This window comes from Motacilla alba, chromosome 6 (genome assembly GCF_015832195.1).
Source record: "Motacilla alba alba isolate MOTALB_02 chromosome 6, Motacilla_alba_V1.0_pri, whole genome shotgun sequence".
NCBI lineage: Eukaryota > Metazoa > Chordata > Aves > Passeriformes > Motacillidae > Motacilla > Motacilla alba.
This window is the reverse complement of record NC_052021.1, coordinates 15,998,816-16,019,366: the sequence shown is the minus strand read 5'-3', so window position 1 is coordinate 16,019,366 and position 20,551 is coordinate 15,998,816. Positions and strand designations below refer to the sequence as shown.

At 34.6% G+C, this 20,551-nt stretch overlaps 1 protein-coding gene across 9 annotated transcripts in view; it reads right to left on the bottom strand.

The window, feature by feature from the left end:
* Window positions 1–20,551, bottom strand: part of PPP3CB (protein phosphatase 3 catalytic subunit beta) — a 47,158-nt gene that overhangs the window by 6,099 nt on the left and 20,508 nt on the right. For 2 of the 9 annotated variants that reach the window (XR_005257397.1, XM_038140974.1), the window contains exons 6-14: window positions 19,006–19,145; window positions 18,830–18,907; window positions 18,636–18,730; window positions 17,024–17,149; window positions 14,997–15,074; window positions 13,455–13,481; window positions 10,396–10,480; window positions 9,449–9,546; window positions 44–102 (exon numbers count right to left, since the gene is read on the bottom strand). Coding sequence is in view for 8 of the 9 variants with exons in the window: in XM_038140974.1 (XP_037996902.1) it covers window positions 92–102; window positions 9,449–9,546; window positions 10,396–10,480; window positions 13,455–13,481; window positions 14,997–15,074; window positions 17,024–17,149; window positions 18,636–18,730; window positions 18,830–18,907; window positions 19,006–19,145 (738 nt within the window). In the remaining variant the exon portion in view is untranslated. Of the gene's footprint in view, window positions 1–43; window positions 103–637; window positions 2,327–3,974; window positions 4,005–5,611; window positions 5,640–9,448; window positions 9,547–10,395; window positions 10,481–13,454; window positions 13,482–14,996; window positions 15,075–17,023; window positions 17,150–18,635; window positions 18,731–18,829; window positions 18,908–19,005; window positions 19,146–20,551 lie in introns of those variants that run through there. The other 7 variants (XM_038140973.1, XM_038140966.1, XM_038140970.1 and 4 more) reach the window with 7 other exon arrangements.

Below are 20,551 nucleotides of genomic sequence, written 5' to 3'. Positions count from 1 at the left end.
TTGCAGGGATAGGAGTGCTTCATAAAAAAGCCAAAAAACTTACCATTTTTAACTTGATCTTCTGGACTCAAACTCTGAGAAGAATTTCCAATTAGAATGCATCTGCAATAAAGTAAAATTGAATATTAAAACTCCCCTTACCAACAGTGTGTCACTTATCTTAATTCTCACCCTGTTCAGCAGCTTGTCCTTAGTTTAAAAAGAATATGCCAAAAGGCTAATTTGTGTGTCTGTACAGAGGGCCAAAAAAACCAATTTTCTCCCTCTACCCAAAAAGCAGTCCCAATACACTTCAGCAGTCAAATGTTTAGTTCAAACCAACATATGAAACACAGCTATGCATAAGAGTCTTTCCTAGAGTCCACTACCCTGCTCTGACAAGCCTGTACAAACCAAAAATGGATGTCTGGTTTACCACACTCAAAATATTCCTGAGAGAGAACTCAAAAGCAAAAAATAGCAGCAGGAATAAAATTTAAATTACATAGTGAGTGTTTACTGTCAACTAGTTCTCTGCAAGCTAAATCTGACCTTTTATGCTATTTTTTTGTATGGCTTAAATATTGAAGGCTATTTCTAAACAATTTGCAAGGTCAGATTAGACCTATGTATGCCAAATAAAACCAATACACAGTGATAGGAGCCGCAGCCCATGCACAAAATTTATTGTGTGCTACCGTTTATAAAATACTTGAATAGTTTGGAACATGCATAAAATTTCCAACTTAGGGGTATGTACAGATTGTAGTTTATGGCAAAGAAAAAAAAAAAAGAAAGAGATGAACTCTAGTGACATTAAGTTTCAAGTCGTGTTCCAGGGGATGAGAAGGACATGTAGCAAATGTCAAAATATATAACAAAGTACACTGGCAATCAGTACAGTCCATTATTTGTGAACAAATTAGCACAGGTCTTCAATTTTTATTTTAACCAAGCAGTCCTGTAGATACCAAAATACATGCAGTCTCAAGTTTACACTTTCACTAATGCCTTAGCAGTTGAACATAGCAATGCTTACGCGCTGCTTTGCTTAAACAAAAAGTATGTCTGATACATGTTCAGTTTCCTTTACAGATTTAAAAATAATAAAAAAGCTTGCAGCTATTCAGCCCAGTGATTGTTAGCTATTTATGCAACCGTAATACTCACAATAAACTAAAAGTACCTATAACATCTAGATAACCTATAGATGTACATCATAGGTCTATATATTAAATATTTGCAAATGAAAACATGCATACACAAAATACAATGCCAAGCTTTACAGACTTGATATGAATCAAAATTTACTTAAACAATGTACAAAGTTCAATTAAAAGTACCTTAAAATTAACACTTCCATATTTTTCTTACTTTTAAAATTAGTATATATTTTTTTTAAATTCAAGGTCAGGAAAAGTCTTGAAAAAGCTGGGCAAAAAAGTTCCTAAATTAAATATTTTTTTTTTAAATCTGTGTTCAAGTAATAAACATTCCTACATAGAAATCTTCTGATAAGCTGTAACTAAAAAATACAGTGAATACAATATAGAATTAGCAACATCTAAAGGAGGAAACCTGAGGTCAGCATTTTACAGAATGACCAACTGAAATGTTTTGGCATTTTTTCTGTTATTTAAAATACAGTTTTTGCAGCCTCAGATATTTTAAGACCATTCTAATCTATAATTTTAAAGACATATCATGAAACCAAAGTCCATTAATAAATAGTTAGCTCTTAGGGATGTATTTGAAAATCTGATTTAAACAAACAAACGAATGAACTACCTCTACTGAAAGAAAAATCCCATTTGTAAACTTAAAAGTGTTGACAACGTAAGCGTAAGATGCTAGCCTAGGTGTGCTTTAGTGAGAACAGTCCGATCCTTTCCTCAGATCTCTTCCGAAGCTGCAGCAGCCAGTGGTGGATGTTTGTGTGAAAGGGTGAGGCACACGCTCCCAGGTGGTTGGGTCACCGTGTAAGAGAGGGGCTGTTGTCTCAAAAGCATGATGGTCTCTCTTCAGTGGGATCAAGTCAGATGGTTTTCCACCTCGTGTTAAGAAGTCACTTCAAGTGATCCCCCTATTTCATTTGTTGTCACATCAAAAAGCAGTAATCTAGGAATTCTCAGGCAGGACATGAGTGAGTAAACCAGAAGCTGATGTGGTCACTGTGCATTGTTGTTGCCAGTTCCATTGTTTCCATTGGCATTTGCTGTGTTTACAGTATTAATACCATCTTGCTGAAGAGCATCTTTTCTTGGTGGCATTCTCTCATTGATCCTATCCAAACCTTTTGCTTCTTCAAAACTGCAGATTCTATGTTGCGGAGAGAATCCTCGTATTGCTTAACAAAATGCAAATTTGATATGTCAGTAATGGAAAAATAAGATGAAAGCATATACTTTTTCTAACAAATGATGTTTAAAAAAAGATTGAAAATCAGCCAAAGAAACGTATGGCCCTGCAACTGTATTGCTAAAAGATTCTCTAACCTGCTTTCCTGAAATGTTCATGGCAATCATTATTTCAGTTCGTTACAAAAAGAACAAAGTATGGCAAATATTCTGCAAGCAGGAATCAAGGGGTTTAAGCCCACTTGATTGCTTCTGCGTGTCCTGGTGGGGCCAGCTAGTCCTGCTGTGCTTTTGCTGCTCAGCTCATTGGGCTAATCTTGACGTCTCCCTTCTCTTCAGGGCAATGTCAGTAAGATCTAAGCAGCACAGCAAGTGCAGTGGAGGCAAAGCAGCAAAGGGTTACAAAAGTAGTGGCAGATTTACATCCTGCACACACACCGATGGCCTGATCCTGCAGTTTTCATGCAGGCAAAACTGCAGGATGTGGTTCACACTGTGCTAATCGTGTGGATGATGGAAATGGACACAACCACAATCACCAAGTTAGCACTGTGGTTCAACAATGGTAGCATTTAAATACAGATGTATTTAAAGTAAGTATAGAAAATAAGTATTATTTTGCTACTGATTATTTTGATGAATGAGGTCTGTAGTTGGATTTACACCTGAAAATGGCTGACCACATAGTAAGACTGAAGTCTTTGGGATGAAATAATTCTTTGGAGATTTAAGTACAGCTTTCCACTCACAACAACAGGACCTCTTGCAGGTGTGTGTGAGAACAGAATATGGCACTTGTTTATATTTTTGGAGATCTGACTTCCTTAATTAAAAAAACAAAGAATACAGTCATTAAATGGTGCTTTGCAACTAAATCTGAAAAACCCCAAAGGTAGCTCTCTCAATGGCTATGCTGTTTGTCATTCATTTCATTGAATTCTGAGCAAGAAGAAACTAAAGCCTCTCTGAAAAGAAAGAATCTGAAATTGAAGACTCTGAACCAAATAATTTGATGGCATTTTGCTCAATACCACTAATAGAGGATGTATATACAACTTATTTAGCTCAGAAGCACTAATAATATATTGAACTTAATGTCTCATAAATACTAAAAATAATTTTGAACAGTAAATTATATTCAAAATCTATAGAAAAAAAAGTTATATGTCTTGCACTACCAGATATCACAGAAAGTTTAAAAAAAATGTTTAAAGCCATTAAATATATTTTATGAGAAAAGGCATGCATAAACAACCCTCCTTCCACATATAACATCCCCTTCCCACAATCAAACAAAACCTTCAGTTGAATGCAGAAAAAAACCACTAAACACTTCTATTTTTAAGAACTTCAAGACAACATCACATATCACAACATGCTATTGTACAAAAACCTACACCATATTCTGTAAAAAAAAAACAACAAAAGGAGACCAAAAACCCCCAAGAAGTTCCCTAAAATATTAAAGATAATCATCCTAAAGCCAGAAATGAATGTTACATGTAAAATAGATGAATCAATGCAGTTGATTCATCTCTGCTTGTGCAAGTTGAAAATAAAACACACCCACACAGAGTACTTTTGAATTCCCTCCCAGACACCACAGATCTCTGCCAAGGGCAAAGACTCTGATCATACCTTTTTCAGCCTCAATTGCCTCTACAGTGGCTGTACAGAAGTGAGCAGATGCATGCAAAATGAATGAGAAAGATGAAGAGTGTAATATCGCATAGCAGAAAAGGCAATGATCAATTTAATATAGTATGCTACGCCAGATTAGATTACAAGTAGTTAAAATGACAATTAAGTTTCTGGGGGATTATTTTTAAGTCTAAGTGAACCTTTCCTAAATTTTAACTAGCAGAGTTTATCAACTAAAAGTTTGTCTAAGTAACACTAATGAACTGATGTTATAAACTATACATTTCTGATTTTTGTTTTGGTTTTTTTTTAAGACAGCAGTGGAAAACTTCAACTGATGCTAAAGTTGTGGCAAGGTTTAAAAAATACTAAAAATATATTTGAGACTATTTCTGACAATTAAAATGCATTAGTGAGCTTCATTAAATTACCAGGAAGGACACTATAAAAATAACACTACCAGCATTCTAATAACAGTAAAAAATTACTTTTCTCTTTATCTTTAGCTCCATGAAGTTTAACTAGTACTTCAATTTCTCACAATATTTTAAGCTAAAATAGGCATCTCTGAGAACAGAACTGTGAAATTTAAGCCAAAGAAGACAAATCTAGAAAGTTAGTTAAATCTGCATATTTAAAAAGTCTTGTCAATTGTTTAGTTGAATCAACAACAAAGTCTACAGCAGGAAGAGGTCTGGATTTAACATAGTTTTAGTGGGTGAATTAACGTGAATATGAAGAACATCTAGCTTGCTAGCTGAATAACTATGACAACTGCTTTGATTTCTTATGTGTAAGATCTTTCCTCATAATTTTAGCTCTAGATGGCAAAGCTTTAACATAAGGTTATTATTATTACAACCTGAACTGTAGCTAAGTCAATCATGGTAACAACTTTTTACCTCCTCCACTATTTGCCATGCCTCTAATACCATAATTTCAGAAATATTAACAAAAAGTAGCTTACATAGTGGTAAACCTACTTGTGTAGTGCTTCATAGATACTGTTAACAACAAAAATCATGGCAGAGTATTCAAGCAAGTGCTGGGGAAAATAGCTCTATAAGAAAATAGGGCATTAGATGAGAACAGAATTCTTTTAAGAGATTTAAGTTTATTACTTCTCATTTCCTATCCAACAAAACCAATCACCTACACTATGCCTACACTATGTTATGTATGAATTGCCTGCACTATGTTTTAAGCTCACTGTTGCATAAGGTTCTAATTTTCACTGAGATAGTCTAAAGAAATTGGATACTTGCATTATGTAAGTATCCAATTAATACTATTTTATTTCATAAAATAATATTAAATACTTAAGGAAAATGCAACATTTTGAATTCCATATACTGCACTTTCCATGGAACAAAAAAATGAAAAAAACGTTAAAACAGTTCTGCACTTAAATCTACAGAGACAAGGGCAATTCCAGAATTAAATCAAAAAGCCACTTGAGTGGATGCTTATTTATGGCTACATTAAGGGAAAAAATTTTCTCTATTTCTAAAAATAAATTACTTTAAGAATTGTTTTAGAAAGTCACCAAATACATATTTGCAAACGACAATCAATTTGCCATACAAATATAAAACTATGTAAAGAAACCACCTCTTTCCACCATTTTCTGTTACCTGTGGAGTCTTTGTTTTCAATCTTTTCCTGAAAAGATCACGAATACTGATTTATCTCTGCAAATTATGTAGCTTGGTCATAAATACAGGTTTCAAAATTTACTCCTAGTTCACGCTACTTGTAGTACTACTATTCCAAAAAGACCTTGGAATATTCATCACAGTTAGGAAAAAGATAATTTTCAACTTGACATAAAAGAACAAACTGACTGGAAAATACAAGAACTTAAAAAAAGATGTAGAGACTCAATTTGGAAAATTATTTTGTTGGATTCTCTTTTGCAGGTATATCTAAATTAAAACTTTATTCTTTGTAGATTATGATAAACCTCAAATAAATACTGGATCATATTAACAGATAATTCTAAGTCTTTGCTCTGAAAATTCTCAATTGAAAGCTGATTTTAAGCAAGTTTCAATGGCATTTCTATCCTTAATTTCAGCTCTCCTCTTGTTTTACTTAATGGATGTATGTGATAGAATCCTTACCAATTTGCAACATAAACACAAAAAACTACCCTGACTGCTTTCTGACTAATAGCAGTGGCAATAGTTCAACTGATGACCATGAAGTACTCACAATTTTTAATTTAGATTTCTTTTTAGTGTGTTGCTTTATAAAGCTCTAGGTGTTTTATCAGTTTTTAGCAGATGTTGGCTCAATTTGAAAGCTAATTTTATTGAATTAAATTCACAAAATAAGTCACTAGGAAATATTATTTTAAATAACAGTACTTAATATTATCTTTATTATTTCAGCTACTATAATGCAAGCAACAAAAATAATAAAAAACAAATTTACATTAAAAATTAGAAATATACAAAGACCGTGGTTTCCCAAAGTCTGTTTTTAACCTAACACATTAAAGCTATCAAAAAGTAAGCTATGATTCATTAAAAAAAATATATCCATATATTCATGAAAAAAAGAAATCATACATCGATGTCTCCCATAGGGTGTAGGCTTGCATTTTTTTCCAGAATTATGCTTTTGAACTGAGCTGTCTTTGTTTAAGCCCTTGGCTGCAGTCTGCATTTGCCATTCTCCCCTGGGCTGCTCTGTGCTGCAGTGAGGATCTGTCCTGGTGCTGCCTGGCGGCATGGAAAAGCCACCCAGCAAAGCCACCAGGCAGAAACACCAGGCAAAACCACCAGGCACTGCTGCTCCAAGCAGGAGGAGGAGGAGGAGGAGAAGGGCCAGCAGCTCACAAACAGAGCAGCTGGGCTCAACAATGTCCTGACAGAACAGTGGCATCTGCTAAGACCCACAATGAAAAAATGTTACTGACATTAAGAACTCTAATAGGTAAATATGCAAAAACAGCATAGGTTTGTATATCTATTTGCCTTGATAAAATAATTTCAACCCAGCTCTCTAGAGAAATGTAAATATACACTCCAATTTCTTATAACTTTCAAAGCTGCTTATCGATTAAACAGCAATCAGTGTGCTATTGAAAAATGAGCATCTGTAAGACTGAAACCAGGAAAACCTAGGGTGTACCAGTCAAATTTGTATATTTTTAAGCCAACAAAAATACAGAATAAAAAATTACTTCAATTAATACTACGTTCTTTTATTTTTGCAAGCCTAGACTAGTTTAAATTATAGATAGTATACTGACCAACACAGTACAAAATACTTCAAAGAGTAATTAAATATTTGTAGTAGGAAACATACTATACTAGCAGTGACCATATTTTTGTCAAGAATATAAATTCTCTGATACTACAATGGTTTAGAAAATGGTCAGTTAGTGAAGTTTTATTTTATTTTTGGTTTACTGATACCTTTGCAATTGAGTATTAACCCTAATTTGAAAACTACTCTTTTAAGACTGAAACAGTAACATCAGTAAAATAAGTTACTTCAGTTTAAGAACTAACAGTTGGCATAATTTATTTTGAACAATCAAGATGACTAAAACAAATGAGGAATATTAACGTAGTGCATCAGGAAATATTGCCATCAAAAGTTCTAGTCAAGAGAAAACCCACACCCATAAAAATCCATAATGGATTTTGCATACTTTCCAAATGTCCCACATTTTCAGTAATGGTAGAAAGTCATGTGCTTTATGTAAAAAAATATTTTCTAGTCAGTTTGATCCTCTCTGGTATTTGTAATGCAACATGGATAAAAATTTGTTAAATGAGTGAGAGGAATGCAGACTCATTTTTAAGCATAATAAAATTTCTTATTAAACAATGAAAATTAAAGCTAGAACATATGCTTTTGGAATAGTTGAATGGATTAGGAAACATACACAATTTCTTGTTATAGACATTCACAAAACAATCACATACATACACTGGACATATAAACTTACTTGTAGACATTATATGTCCACTGAAAAATGATTTAAAATGTGACATTTGTGTTTCAAAGCTATTAAAAACAGCTTTGATAGTTTAATAGTAAATGTAGTGAAAGGCTTTCAAAAAACTACATAGAAAATATAAGGAATTCAAATAAACAGTCTAAATAATGAAATGAGAAAAGCAGCTACTCTTGGAAAATAGATTGTGTAAAAAGTGGTATTCATATATCACAATCTTTCAATAGTTATAAAATTCAGTCTTCCCATACTAAAGTTTTGTACTTCCTAGCAGAGCCTGAAGGTGGCCAATAAAAAGTCTTTGAATATGTTAAGAGTGCTGCTGATATGAAGTCCAGTTTCAGACTGGTGTTTTTCAGTTATTCACCACTGTGAACAGAAAACATGGACTTCATTCTTCTAACACACTTGGTATAAGCTCATAAGCATCCTCCCTAATCCTAGTTAATCATTATGGGCCTTGTGAAAAATATGATCCAATGATTCAACAAACTAAAAAAAAAGAATGAAAACCTTTTACAAAATATTCAATGAGCCAGATTACAGGTATATTTTGTATAGAGTTCTTTTTATTTTTCATGCAAAAAAAATATATGCACACTTAATAACACCCTTTTATTTTGATTTATTTACAAGTTTTAAATTCAATCCCTTTATTCTCAACTGATTTTATAACAAATGATTGAATACTTTTCAAGTACATTGTTGTTGAAAATGCACAGACAGTGTGCAGCAGCAAATGCAGCAAACCTCAAAAACAAGGTGCTACAACATTGCTTCTACATTAAGAGACAGACAAGTGTCTGGGATAGTGGTTTAATTTTAACACTTATACAGACATACATCTATACCTAGAGAGAGACAGACAGATCTAAGAAAGCAGCTACATCTGCAGAGGAAGGAAACAGCATGTTACAAGGACAATTCAGGGAGGTCAATTATACATAGAACATTTGACAAACAACATAGAGAACAAACTTTGGCATTAATTACCAGGGTACAAAACATAGCACATTCCAATCTGTCAATGGAGTGTAATATGGAACTATGCAGTCTGTAGCTGTTTGTTAATATTAATATCAACAAGGATTTGACATTGTCAATGAAAATACTAACACAGCTATAATAAAACCATTTTAATGGAGAGCACACAAGTAATGATGCAAAATTACACTGCCATTTTTGTATCTGTAATGATTAAATGCCTCAATACGAGATCTATAAGGTCACCCCACCTGAAAAATTGTAAACTAAGGAAGCTCAGAGTCTGAAAAACATAGCTTGACACTGCTGAACTAGTTGGCTTTTAGTTTTATACCCTGGTTAAGTATCCATTTCACATTGCCTGATTAACACATAACACTATGCTTGTATCAGCCGCTAAGACAAGAACTGAAAAGCATAAGAAATTCCCTGCATGCATTATGTGTGGTGTTAGCAAAAGAGTGAGATGTGCCCCAGTCCATCTGAGGCACAGCAAGTTGCATAACATCATTACCACTTTGCAGGGTCTGTCGTCCTCCAGCCAACACTCCACTAGGTAACATTCCAGTGGGAGTCAAACCCTTGAGTGTCAGCACACTTTCACTCTCCTCCCTGTGTGAAAAAACAGTAACAAACTTGCATTGAAGTAAAACAACGGATGGGGAAAGGGACAGACGAGTTTTGCTGTGTTTTAGGCATGTCAAGACTGAATGTAAATTCAAATTCCAACAATTTAAAAGGCCAAAGTAATTCTATTCCATACCAGACTTTCCTCCGCCTAGGAGTTATAAATGCTGGCTACTTCTGGACCAAATTCTGAGCAGTTATTCACATGCAGGTTCATAGCTTTGAAATGAGCACTGAATGCTTCATGAGGTACAGAATCTATCTCACTACCATAAAACAAACGCCAATTTTGTTTTAAATGTCTCTACTTTGGGAAATAAGAACTTTAAAAAATTACCCCTACTTGAGCAATTATTTTCTGTGGAAAAACAGACATTTTGGGTAAATAGGATGATGAAATCTCTACATTTAAAGAAGATGGGGTATTTTTTAAATAGCTGAAAAGAAACAAACCAAAACTGAAAACAAAACCCCTCTACTCCTCAAGTTCATGGTATGTCAGAAATTTTCAGAGTAAGTCCTGACCTTCTTCATTATACCCTTGATTTCAGTCACTCTATCTGGTATTGCCTTTCCAAGACTCCTAGTTAACAGCTGGACAAACAACACGAACACTAAAGATCATGTTCTCTAATTTCTTGCAACATGTCTCAAAAATAACTCAAAAATAGTCTTCATCCAAAAATTCCATTAACAGGGTGTTCTAATATGCTAAACAAGATTCTGATGCACAGTGATCTCCCTGAAAAATCTTTGGCATTCATTATCCTGAAACAGAGATGTTTACCTTGCATATGTAATAGGGGTTAAGGAATGCAGAAATCATGCAAGTACCTGAGAACAGAGAAGACTCTTGCCATCTTGCCAATTGCACGAATTTTATTTCTGATTATTTCCTTCCGTGCGGCAGCTGTACCTACTTTCAATAGAAGAAGAAAGAGTCTCAAGCTCATGATTCTTTAGAAGATCATTGTTTTACAGTGCATCAAATTCAACAATTCAACAACTGTTTAAGTTCAGTACTCTTCATAGAAGGTCAGTACCCAAACACTTAAGGGCACAATGGTATCAAATTAGAGCTTCAGAATACCAGCAAAACCACCATCACCTCTGTGTCCACAAAATACACACAAAAAAAGTTTAGATTGTTCACAATGATTTTCTAAACCTAGTCAACGTCTGAACTACCATCACTACAATGTAGTAACTACATTAACTCATTTGCCTAAATTTTACACTTTAAATTCTTAGTACTGACATGTACTAAGAATGTGTATGTGTGTATATCAACATGTAGGCAAGCAGCCCAATATAGAAGCCAAAGAGATACAAAGCCACAAAAATTAATTATTTTCTAATCGCTACACAGCTGTTCAAGAGAAAACAGTGGTTTCCTTGTTTTTATCTCAGCTACCCAAAACACAACTCCATGAAAACCCCTCCGAAAATAAACAAGCAAAAACTCGCAGTGGTACCTTTCTTACCACTTAAGTCTGTGTTCCATGTCATCTTAGGTTTGCATCATTTGAAGAAATTACAAATACCAAAGATCTGGAGTAAATACTGCACACTCCACAGGGCAGAGTGATACCACTTGTGACAGATAAAAGTGAAGACAAAGCTCTGAAAGGAGGCTCGTGATTAGGAAGGAGAGCCACCTTTGCCTGCCTTGACATGAAAACAGAAACACCTTTCTCCAACACCTGTCTCCTCTCTCTGGTTTGTTTCAATGTATAAGTCATCCTTCCCCTCATCTTACTTTCCCTTTGTCAACTCCTCAATTTTATTAGAACAGTAGAGGCAGATGAGGAGATATCAAAACCAAAATCCTTACTTCTCCTCAGCCACTGGAGAAGGAGAGCATTAATCACATCAAGGTAAGAGTAACTCAGTCATACTGTGAATGGAATCACAGGGGACCAAGAGTGAACAAGCTCAGACAGGAGTGTCAGGTATTCCAGAGCTCCAGTGTTGTTCAGTCTTGGGAGAAAGGTACACAATAAGAAGTCGCCAACTAAATTGCAAGAATGTAGCAGAGAGGACCACAGAAGTGGGCAGAGGAAGAGCCACACATTCAAAATTGGCCTACTTGCACTCAAAAAGAGAGCTGTAGAAGAAGCTGTTTTCCATCCCTGCTCACTAGCTTCCCTGTGAGGGTACAGACACTCAGGCACAACAGTCACACTTCTCAGACCACAGCTGCAAGGACACAAGGCCTTCTGTGGCACAAGAGTGGGTAGACTTTCCACCCTGAACACCAAACCAAATAAAAGACAAAAGATAAAGCATGTAAGGGCAAAAAACAACAAAAACAACAAAACCATCCAAGACAGAAAAGGTGTAATTACAAAGAAAAAACGGGGGCAAGAGACAGCCTTTGTAAGAACACAATGACAGAATCTTTTGGTATGACAAATAACTGCCAGTCCACACAAACAAAGCAAAAAAGCCAGGAACTGCTCAGTAAAGTTTTTTTTTGACAAAATTACAATTTTAACAGACATCAAGCTACAAAAGTGGCAAAACAGGTGGCTCAGGAAAAACTGGGAATAGGATTGTATGAAACATTCAAATTTTACTGAAAATAATTTCCTTGAAACCTTAACTTTTAATTTTTAAAGTTGTAGAAATTTTCGCTTTCTCTCTTTGAACACTACTGAATAGCCACTTGAGAATCTGGAATGAGAAGGAGACTCTTTTAGAGTTTGAAAAGCTCAGGGCTAAGGGGAACATCAAATATTTCTCTTTAAGTTCCTCAATTTTCCTTCTACCTACACCAAATTGCAGGCTCCACTGATGCCAAGCTGTAATGTGCCAACTGCAAAGACTTCAGGCAGTGCTAGTCCCTGTGCTTTAAAATGAGAAAGTTTGCTTTGGGGTGCTTGGTTTGTTTGAGGGGGTTTTGTTTCTTTGTTGGGATTTTTCATGTTTGGTTCTTTTTTAAGGTGATTTCTCATTGCCCTGGTCCTCCAGAAGCAACACAGCCAAGGCAAAAAGCCAAAGGCATTACTCCAGGCTGCAGCACTGCACTAATGCAGCCATTGAATCCTGGTTACTTAGAGAATGGCATCTGCTCGCAGAAGAATGTCTTGATTACACCCTAAATTACAGGAGACATGACAAAGAACTTCCCCATTTCCCATTCCCAACGCCTGCGTAAGAAACAAGTTCTGAAACACTGACATGTTGTGCCCCAGACATAACTTTTGGAAACATGTCTAAAATCTAATGCATTCTGAAGTATTAGAAACATTCTCTGGAACCAACAAATTTACACAGAGAGAAAAAATATTATTAGGCAAGTAGCAGCCAGAAGAATATCTCTGTACAAAACTATCTCTCCTGTGATTTCTGAAAAACAAGCGACAGACCATGAATTTAAGTTGGTAACTAGGCTTCTTCTGACAATTTGCATCTGGCCAGCTTCAAAATTCACAGAGAATCAAAAAGTACTTTTTTTGACATCTCAGTTAAGAGGATGAAACGTACTACACAAACCAGATTTTGGAACATTTTATAAACATATTCCATGCACAACCTTGAAAAAACAGCTCATGAGGAAAGTATAAAATAGCAAGACAGACAACTGAAAGCTCCCTACACATGCAGGACCAAAGATAAAATTTTAAAAGTAGATAAAAGAATGAAATTCTACAAAAAAAAGGAATGAAAAAAGAAGGGAAAAAAATCATGCACAGAAAGACAGATGTCTTGAAGTATGACTTCTCATAACAGAATACACAAGTCCTTATAAAATTCCTATTCAAATGGTTAATAAACATATACTACTACATGATAACTCTCAATAGAAAGGTATTTACTCATTAATACTTTAGACTGTCAGGTTCTGTGAAGTCATATTTCAAAACATTCCTACTCTGTCTGGTCTGTACCTTTTTTATTGCCATATATGAGTCGCTCTTCAGATGGGGAGTCCAGAAAAAAAGGAAGTGAACGATGGAGAAAAAGGTGAGTGAGACAAAAAAAAAAAGATATTTAACTTGGCAGTGGTAATAAAGAAGGAATGGAGAAGAAATATGAAAAAAATAAAATGGAAAATTGCAACACTTGAAAATGCATTCATCAAACAAGAAGTGGAATTGTTGAGAATATTTAAAATTTGACGAATAACAAGTGAATGCTTGAAAGTCAACAGTTAAAAAAAAAATCCAACCACATAGAAAGATAAAGCATAGACAGTACCTAGGTGGCATAAGAGACACATCAAGCAAAGAAATTGTTAAAGGAGACAGAATAATAAAATAATTCAAATTAAGAAACTACAGACAGGGCATATGCAATCAACTGACAACTGCAACTACTCTGGCAAACATAAATCCTAATGCCTCAGAATACCACCACACCCTGCTTGGTGCAGCTGCTTTATGTTCAGTTTAGTAGATTTACTTGCATAAAAACCAGGAATTGACTGTTGGTACGATCACTTCTGACACTTCTTCCACGTTTTCACATTTTTGGCAATCATCTAAATAGCAGCAAAGTTGAAGTGGCTCAGAACCAATGCACTCCAATGGAAAACACACAGCTGCTGAGCACAGCACTATCCTGCTATCGAATTGGAACACAGTAATGCTAAGAAAGGGGTTGTGTCTCTAATGTCTTTACAAATGATCCTTTCATGTTCCTCAAAGGCTGCTGAAAGTTTTCTTCCTCCTCCCCCACTGACAACAATTCACCAGATCAGTTCTGTTATTGGATGAAATGAAGCAAGTCTGAAAAATGTTTAGGTGTGACATTAAGCACTTCTGTAAAAAGCCCAACAAAACTAAGTGTGATATGCTAGGTCTTCATGTCAATGTTGCTTCCTAATCCTCATGCTACAAACCTCTCTTAACAATCTACTGTATCACAGTTTAAGAGACAAAAAGATGTTGTAATGCATTACATGAATACACATAGTACAATGTACATAAACAAGCTGTCCTTTAAACTCATATGCAGACTTAAACTTGCATTTCAGACTTTATTTATAGTACTTTGCCATAAAAAATATTGTGTCTGATGTTCTCCTACGTCAGCTGTTATTGAAGAGCAATAATTATGAAATTTGGTGTATTATAATACATTTATTCTAAATAGTAGCAAAGTAAGTTAGTATGTTTCAAATTTCAAGTGTCAAGATATTTGGAGAATTTCCCACTAGAAGTTTGTTTTATATTGAGATCCCATATGAGGATTTTCAAAAAGTTTGTTTTAAATAAAAATCACATATGAGGATTTGCAAAAGTTACTATCACTGCCTCTAGATCACAAACACAATTCCCTTCTCTACCCCACCAAAAGCATTGTTTTCTGTACAAAAATTTGAAAGCAACTTTGTTCAAATGCCAGGCAATATTACACCAGTCTAAGTTAACTATTGTTTATCAGTCATTACCATTAGGAAGATTTACATATCTTAAAGTAAACCCTACCGTCAAATTGATCTTCTCCCTCTGTCATCAGCTCATCATCAGAGCAAATGCTCAAAACATTCACCAACATTTCTGTTACTGTATAGGAAAAAATAAATCTTAATTCATTCTGTGTAGAACTTGAAAATATTTCCATGTACACAAGATATAGCTAGTCACCAGCAACTCTAGTGAATGAATTTCTCACACCACAGACATCACTCAGCAACCTTATTTCAAAATAATTCTTGGTGTGAGCTGTCACAGAATTTAAAAAGCTCAGAAAAATAAGCAACTACTAAACATTAAACAATCAAACAACATGAATACTCCTCTCTTACAAGAAGTTCTTCTAGATAAGAAGACTTTTCTTGTAAATTAGTAGTTTTACATTAAAAGTCAAGTATTTAAACTAGTTTTTATGCAAACTTTACCTAAATATGAAAAATTTTGACTGCTCAAATTCAGGCTTGAATTGAAAAAGCTATTCTATTCCTGACTACTGCAGGCATATAGCAGAAGTACTCAAGCAAAAAAAAATACTAGAATATAAATATGTTACATATATAAATATATATAACATATTTATATAAATATCTGTTTGTCTTTTCAAACTCCCCTTAAATATATCAACATAGTGGATACAAGCTTTTTAAGACAAGTTTGTATTTTTTTTTCCTCCAGGAATATTCTTATTCTGCCACTCCATCTTTCCTGACGTATATCAGACGCTTTCTTAAAATATTCAAATCTTCCTCTACATGGAGTATTCAGAAACCTATCCAAAAGGCAGTTGGTTAAAAACCCTGGAAATTGCTGCCTACATTTATTCATGACTAATTCACACAACCCCAGTGTTATCTGCTATAATTGTATTCTTCATTCTTGGGAAAGAGCTACTCTCTATTGTAAAAAAACCCCGAATTATTATGATTTTGATCTGATCAATGCAGACCAGACAATATTGACATTAAATCCTTCATCAAAAGTGGAAACATGCATTTGTCCAAAGGCAAGGCTGCCTACAAAGGCCATGACTCCAGCAGTCTGAAGCACTGAGCAGGGCAATGAAACACTCAAACACTGTTAAATAAGCTGCTGGATGTCATTACCAGCAACGCAACAAAAGCAAAATGCACAGTATCAGCCCTTTGCTGTTGAAAATATTATCTACTGCATAATCAGGCAAGAGAGATATAAACAAATATTTTGAATGTCAGGTCCCTTCATTTAAACATTAAAAAAAATTGAGTGGGTTAACCACAGTAAGAAGTGTCCAAACTATTTACATTTATATAAAATCCTAAGTTTTTATGTCCTTAAATACATAACTGCAGGAAACCTAAAATTTATTTAAATTTATTTTATTTGAATTAAATTGAAACTAAATTAGATAGAAATTTTCAAAGAAATCTAAAGAGCTCTCCAGATGTCTTTTTATGAAAGGAACAGTTTCTGTCATAGAAGGATTTTAAACAGGCCCAAATAGCCTCTAACCTCATTGCTTGTCAACTGAGGACTACTTGGGGCCCCAGTGTCCTAGATTCAGAGTTATCATCTCTAGAGGGAAAAAGAAAAAAAAAAAAAAAAAAAGGAGCATCTGTGCTAAATTATCTTTTTTACAAGAAAAAATTATAACTGAAAAACTTATCTTCAGTGAAGGTCAATCTGTTACATCCATATAGGAAAATTAACATTTTACACAAACATCTCAATATAAATTTATACCTATAACTACACAGGATTAATAATGCATATAACTTAGCATTCTGTAGAATATGAACAATTCAAATATTAACTTCAAATGCAGTTCAAAGGTACTACTCAACAATGGAGACATACACCCCCAGTGGAAATTATTATTTCTGTTAACATCTTGGCTATATTAGATGCAGTTCTAACTACCTTGACTTAAACAAGTAAAGAAAACAACACAAAAATAATGCAATTCATCTTTCATTGGTAAATATATTTTAAAAAACAAAAATCCTCCCAACATTAATCTGGGAGAAATAAGAGATATTAGTTGATGCATAACACCTACTAACCTTTTTCTCCAACAAATGGCAAAGACCATGTGAAAACATCCATAAAATTTGGTAGCCAGTAAGGATGAGGAGAACAATTGAACTGACGAATATTCATCACATTGTTTTCATATTTTAATACAGCAGCTAAAATGAAATTTAGACATTTTAAAAAGAATGTTTAAAACTTTTGAGTACCGCAAATGTAAAGTCACAGTCTTGGCTTAGGTCTATTTGTAATTTAGAGTAAATAATCCCAAAGGTATTCCATTCTCTTTCTTTCAGAGTATTTACAGACAGGTAACTAATGGAGCACTCTGGATTTTTACTGTCTATGTTTCACTCTAAGGTACTGTTACATGTCAATATAGGTCTGTACTATCCTATTTTAGGTCTACAATCAACAAAGATTTTAAAAGTCCTGAAAAGGTATAATTTCAGTAACTTCAACAAAACTAACTCAGAACAGCAGTACATTCAGTATATGCAAATTCATGTTTTATTCTTCTTATGTGTCTTCCCATGCTATAAGACTGGAGTAAAACCATAGAGATCTTGAAGATGAGGGAAAGAGAAGCATAAAGAAAGATGATAGAAAACCAGAAGCATTCTAAAGCTAAACAAGTAGTTGTCCACATTTTTCTATGCTTACACTTGCATCAGACTGGGAATAGCTCATGTGAAAAAGGGTTCTATGAATACAGTATCCATAGAGATAGTGAAAAAACTTTAAAAGCCAGCTGAAGATATTTTTACTTCCCCTTTACTTTGCAATCAGTGAAAGTAACAACAGCTCATCTTTTCCTGTGTACAGTTATGCACCCTACAGAACTGCTATGAGCTGAGGGTGGTTCTTTGTAGGTGGGTGGAATAAAATGCAATATATTTAATAGAAAAAAGGTGTTGATTTCAAAGGAATGCTATTTGAACATTCGGAGATCATTCATTCATCACATACTTGAAACACCTTACTTTAGTATCATATTTGAATTTCAGCAGGCTTTATTTTTAAATTCCGTTGTTGAACTTTATACTCATCAATGAATAATACTAATTCACAGCTAAGCTCTTCTCTGTAATTATGGCTTGCAAATCTTTCTCCACACTATTAAACATGCTTCTCCTGTTCAACTCCATCTTAGCAGAGGATGGACAAAAATGGATTTCTTGTTCTATACGTCCATCTTAATATTTCCAATGGTAATCAGTATTTTGATCGCTACTTGCTCTTCCTTGATTTCCCATCTGTGGCCATTCTGGGAATGACAATCACAATTAAGATGCTCAGATGCCACAATCCACAATGCAAACCACCTTCCTTGCCCACTAAAGACAATGAGAGGAGTGAAAACTCATAGCACAGGGAAACCTTGCCTGACTGGATAACACCAGCAGATTTAATCACAAGTGCTAAATAGCAACCATTTTCACAAAGGAAACCTCTGACCACACTTATGCTTCAAAGTACTCCTCTTACAGGAGGTTGTCTTTTATGGCTCTTCCTTATAACTTTCATTAATAGATTTTTTTTGGTCCTTTAGTTCCTTAATTGGCAAAAAGTGGTTCATATTAGATTATCTAGTTAGACAATTTTATTTATTATAACATATAATTGCCAATAACAAGTTCTTACCTTTATTATTGTAGACATCCAGGTAATTAGGTGCTGAAAAAATTGTTATTAAAGATGGGAACCCTGTAGTTTGACTTTTCCTGTACATTCTATAACTGTAAAACCAAACAAATTATATTACATCTTACAGCAAATAAGCAAATAATTTTTATTTTATATTGCGACTATTTCCTTGAAAGATACAAAGTACTCACCCTGCATCTTGTGCTTCATGTGCTCTAATGATTGACAACAAATTATTATTTTGCAAAAATTCACAAACTGCTGGATAGCTGTGAAATGAAAACAATTATGAGTAAAAGATATCCTCTTAAAATATTCAGGAAGGGTTAGTACTAAAACACCCAACCAGATCACAGCATACTCTCACCTATAAAAGTAGGAGCATCCTCTGACTGTGTTATGACTGAAATGCTCTGGTGAATTTTCATTTCCAAAATCCTCTGAAGGATCTGACCACAATAAGTCACACATTGGTCCAAATGCTGGAGGCTCTTTGAATCTATCTAACTGTTTAGAAAAAAAAAAGGCAACAGCACAAATGCTCTTTAAATATTAAATTATTAAGTTTTACAGATTTGTTAACCTACATATCCATCAATACCAAGCATTTTTAGAATAAATCCCAACCATATCAAAGAGAAGTAGTTTCTGTATAGTTTTTCCTCTCCTCCTCATGAAATAAGGCACAGGCATGCCAAAAGAACCAAACCTGTTAAGAGCAATAAGATTTATTAGTTGCAAAAAGAAGGGAGATAACTTCCAGACTGATGGATATGTGTAATACAAGGTCAAGATACAGACAAGGAACAAAATGATCCTTTTTCATGCACATGCTAAATCTACAAACTGGAGATACTACCAGGAATTAGAAAAGAGAAACAGTACAGAGAACAGGAATTATAAAAGAAAAGCATGAATAATTAGCACCAACTAGAAGAGACTAAATATGTATTACAAAACAACCCTAAAAATCCAGACCAACAAAAGAAAAGAAAAAAACCACCCTGAAACACCCGTCTCCATAATGGATCATTTAACAATGTAATGAAGATGCAACTGGCCCAGCTGTCTGAGGTTTTTCCATAGAAGCTTTGTTTTTCAGCTCTATCCCTGATGTAATGGGCCATAAGAACTCTGGCAGATTTTCTCTCGGTTTCTCCCTTCTGCTTCTTTATTCATTTTTACTTGAAACACCTATTTTAGCAGCCTGCAACTTTCCTAGTAACCACAGTCAAAAGGGTTTGAGCAATGTACATTTGTTAATGTAACAGGAAAATGCCCTGCTTAATTAAGTTACAGGCAATCAATCTCTGATGTCCCAGAAATGAAAGTGGATATCCCAGGTTCAATGTAAAGTTTATTTGGTCTTTATGTAGCTGGAGTTTGTTCACAAGATGATTTTATCCAAGAAATGTAGGAACGGTTCTTTGATGGACAGTGCATTTATCTCACTTCACTTCTCATACCAAAGAAGATGACTTTGATGGTACTAGAGAACACTTAACTCTTCATGACAGGCTCGAAGGGAGGTTTGGTGAGCACCTGGTGAATTTGAGTCTAACGGTCCATAGGAATCCATTCAAATATGGAACCAGCAGTAGTGCCAAGCTCTCTCATGCCCTGGAAAATCAGAGCTCCCGAGGCTGCCACCTGTAACATAAGTGGAGAGGTCCAGATCTTTACAAATTCCTGCCAGATTATGGTAAGGCAGGTATTAACTGAAGTTGTTGGTGGAATTTACTCAGTATTAAAATCCTGTGGTTTAACATTTCCCACACTGGATGATAAACCTGGTATGGAGTATTTCTTCCAGATTGAAGAAATCAGTCCATCAACTTCTGCAAGTACCTGAATTTCTGTAGATTAAACCATCAAGTTTCTAAACCTCCAGCAATAAATATGGGTCCAGAAGC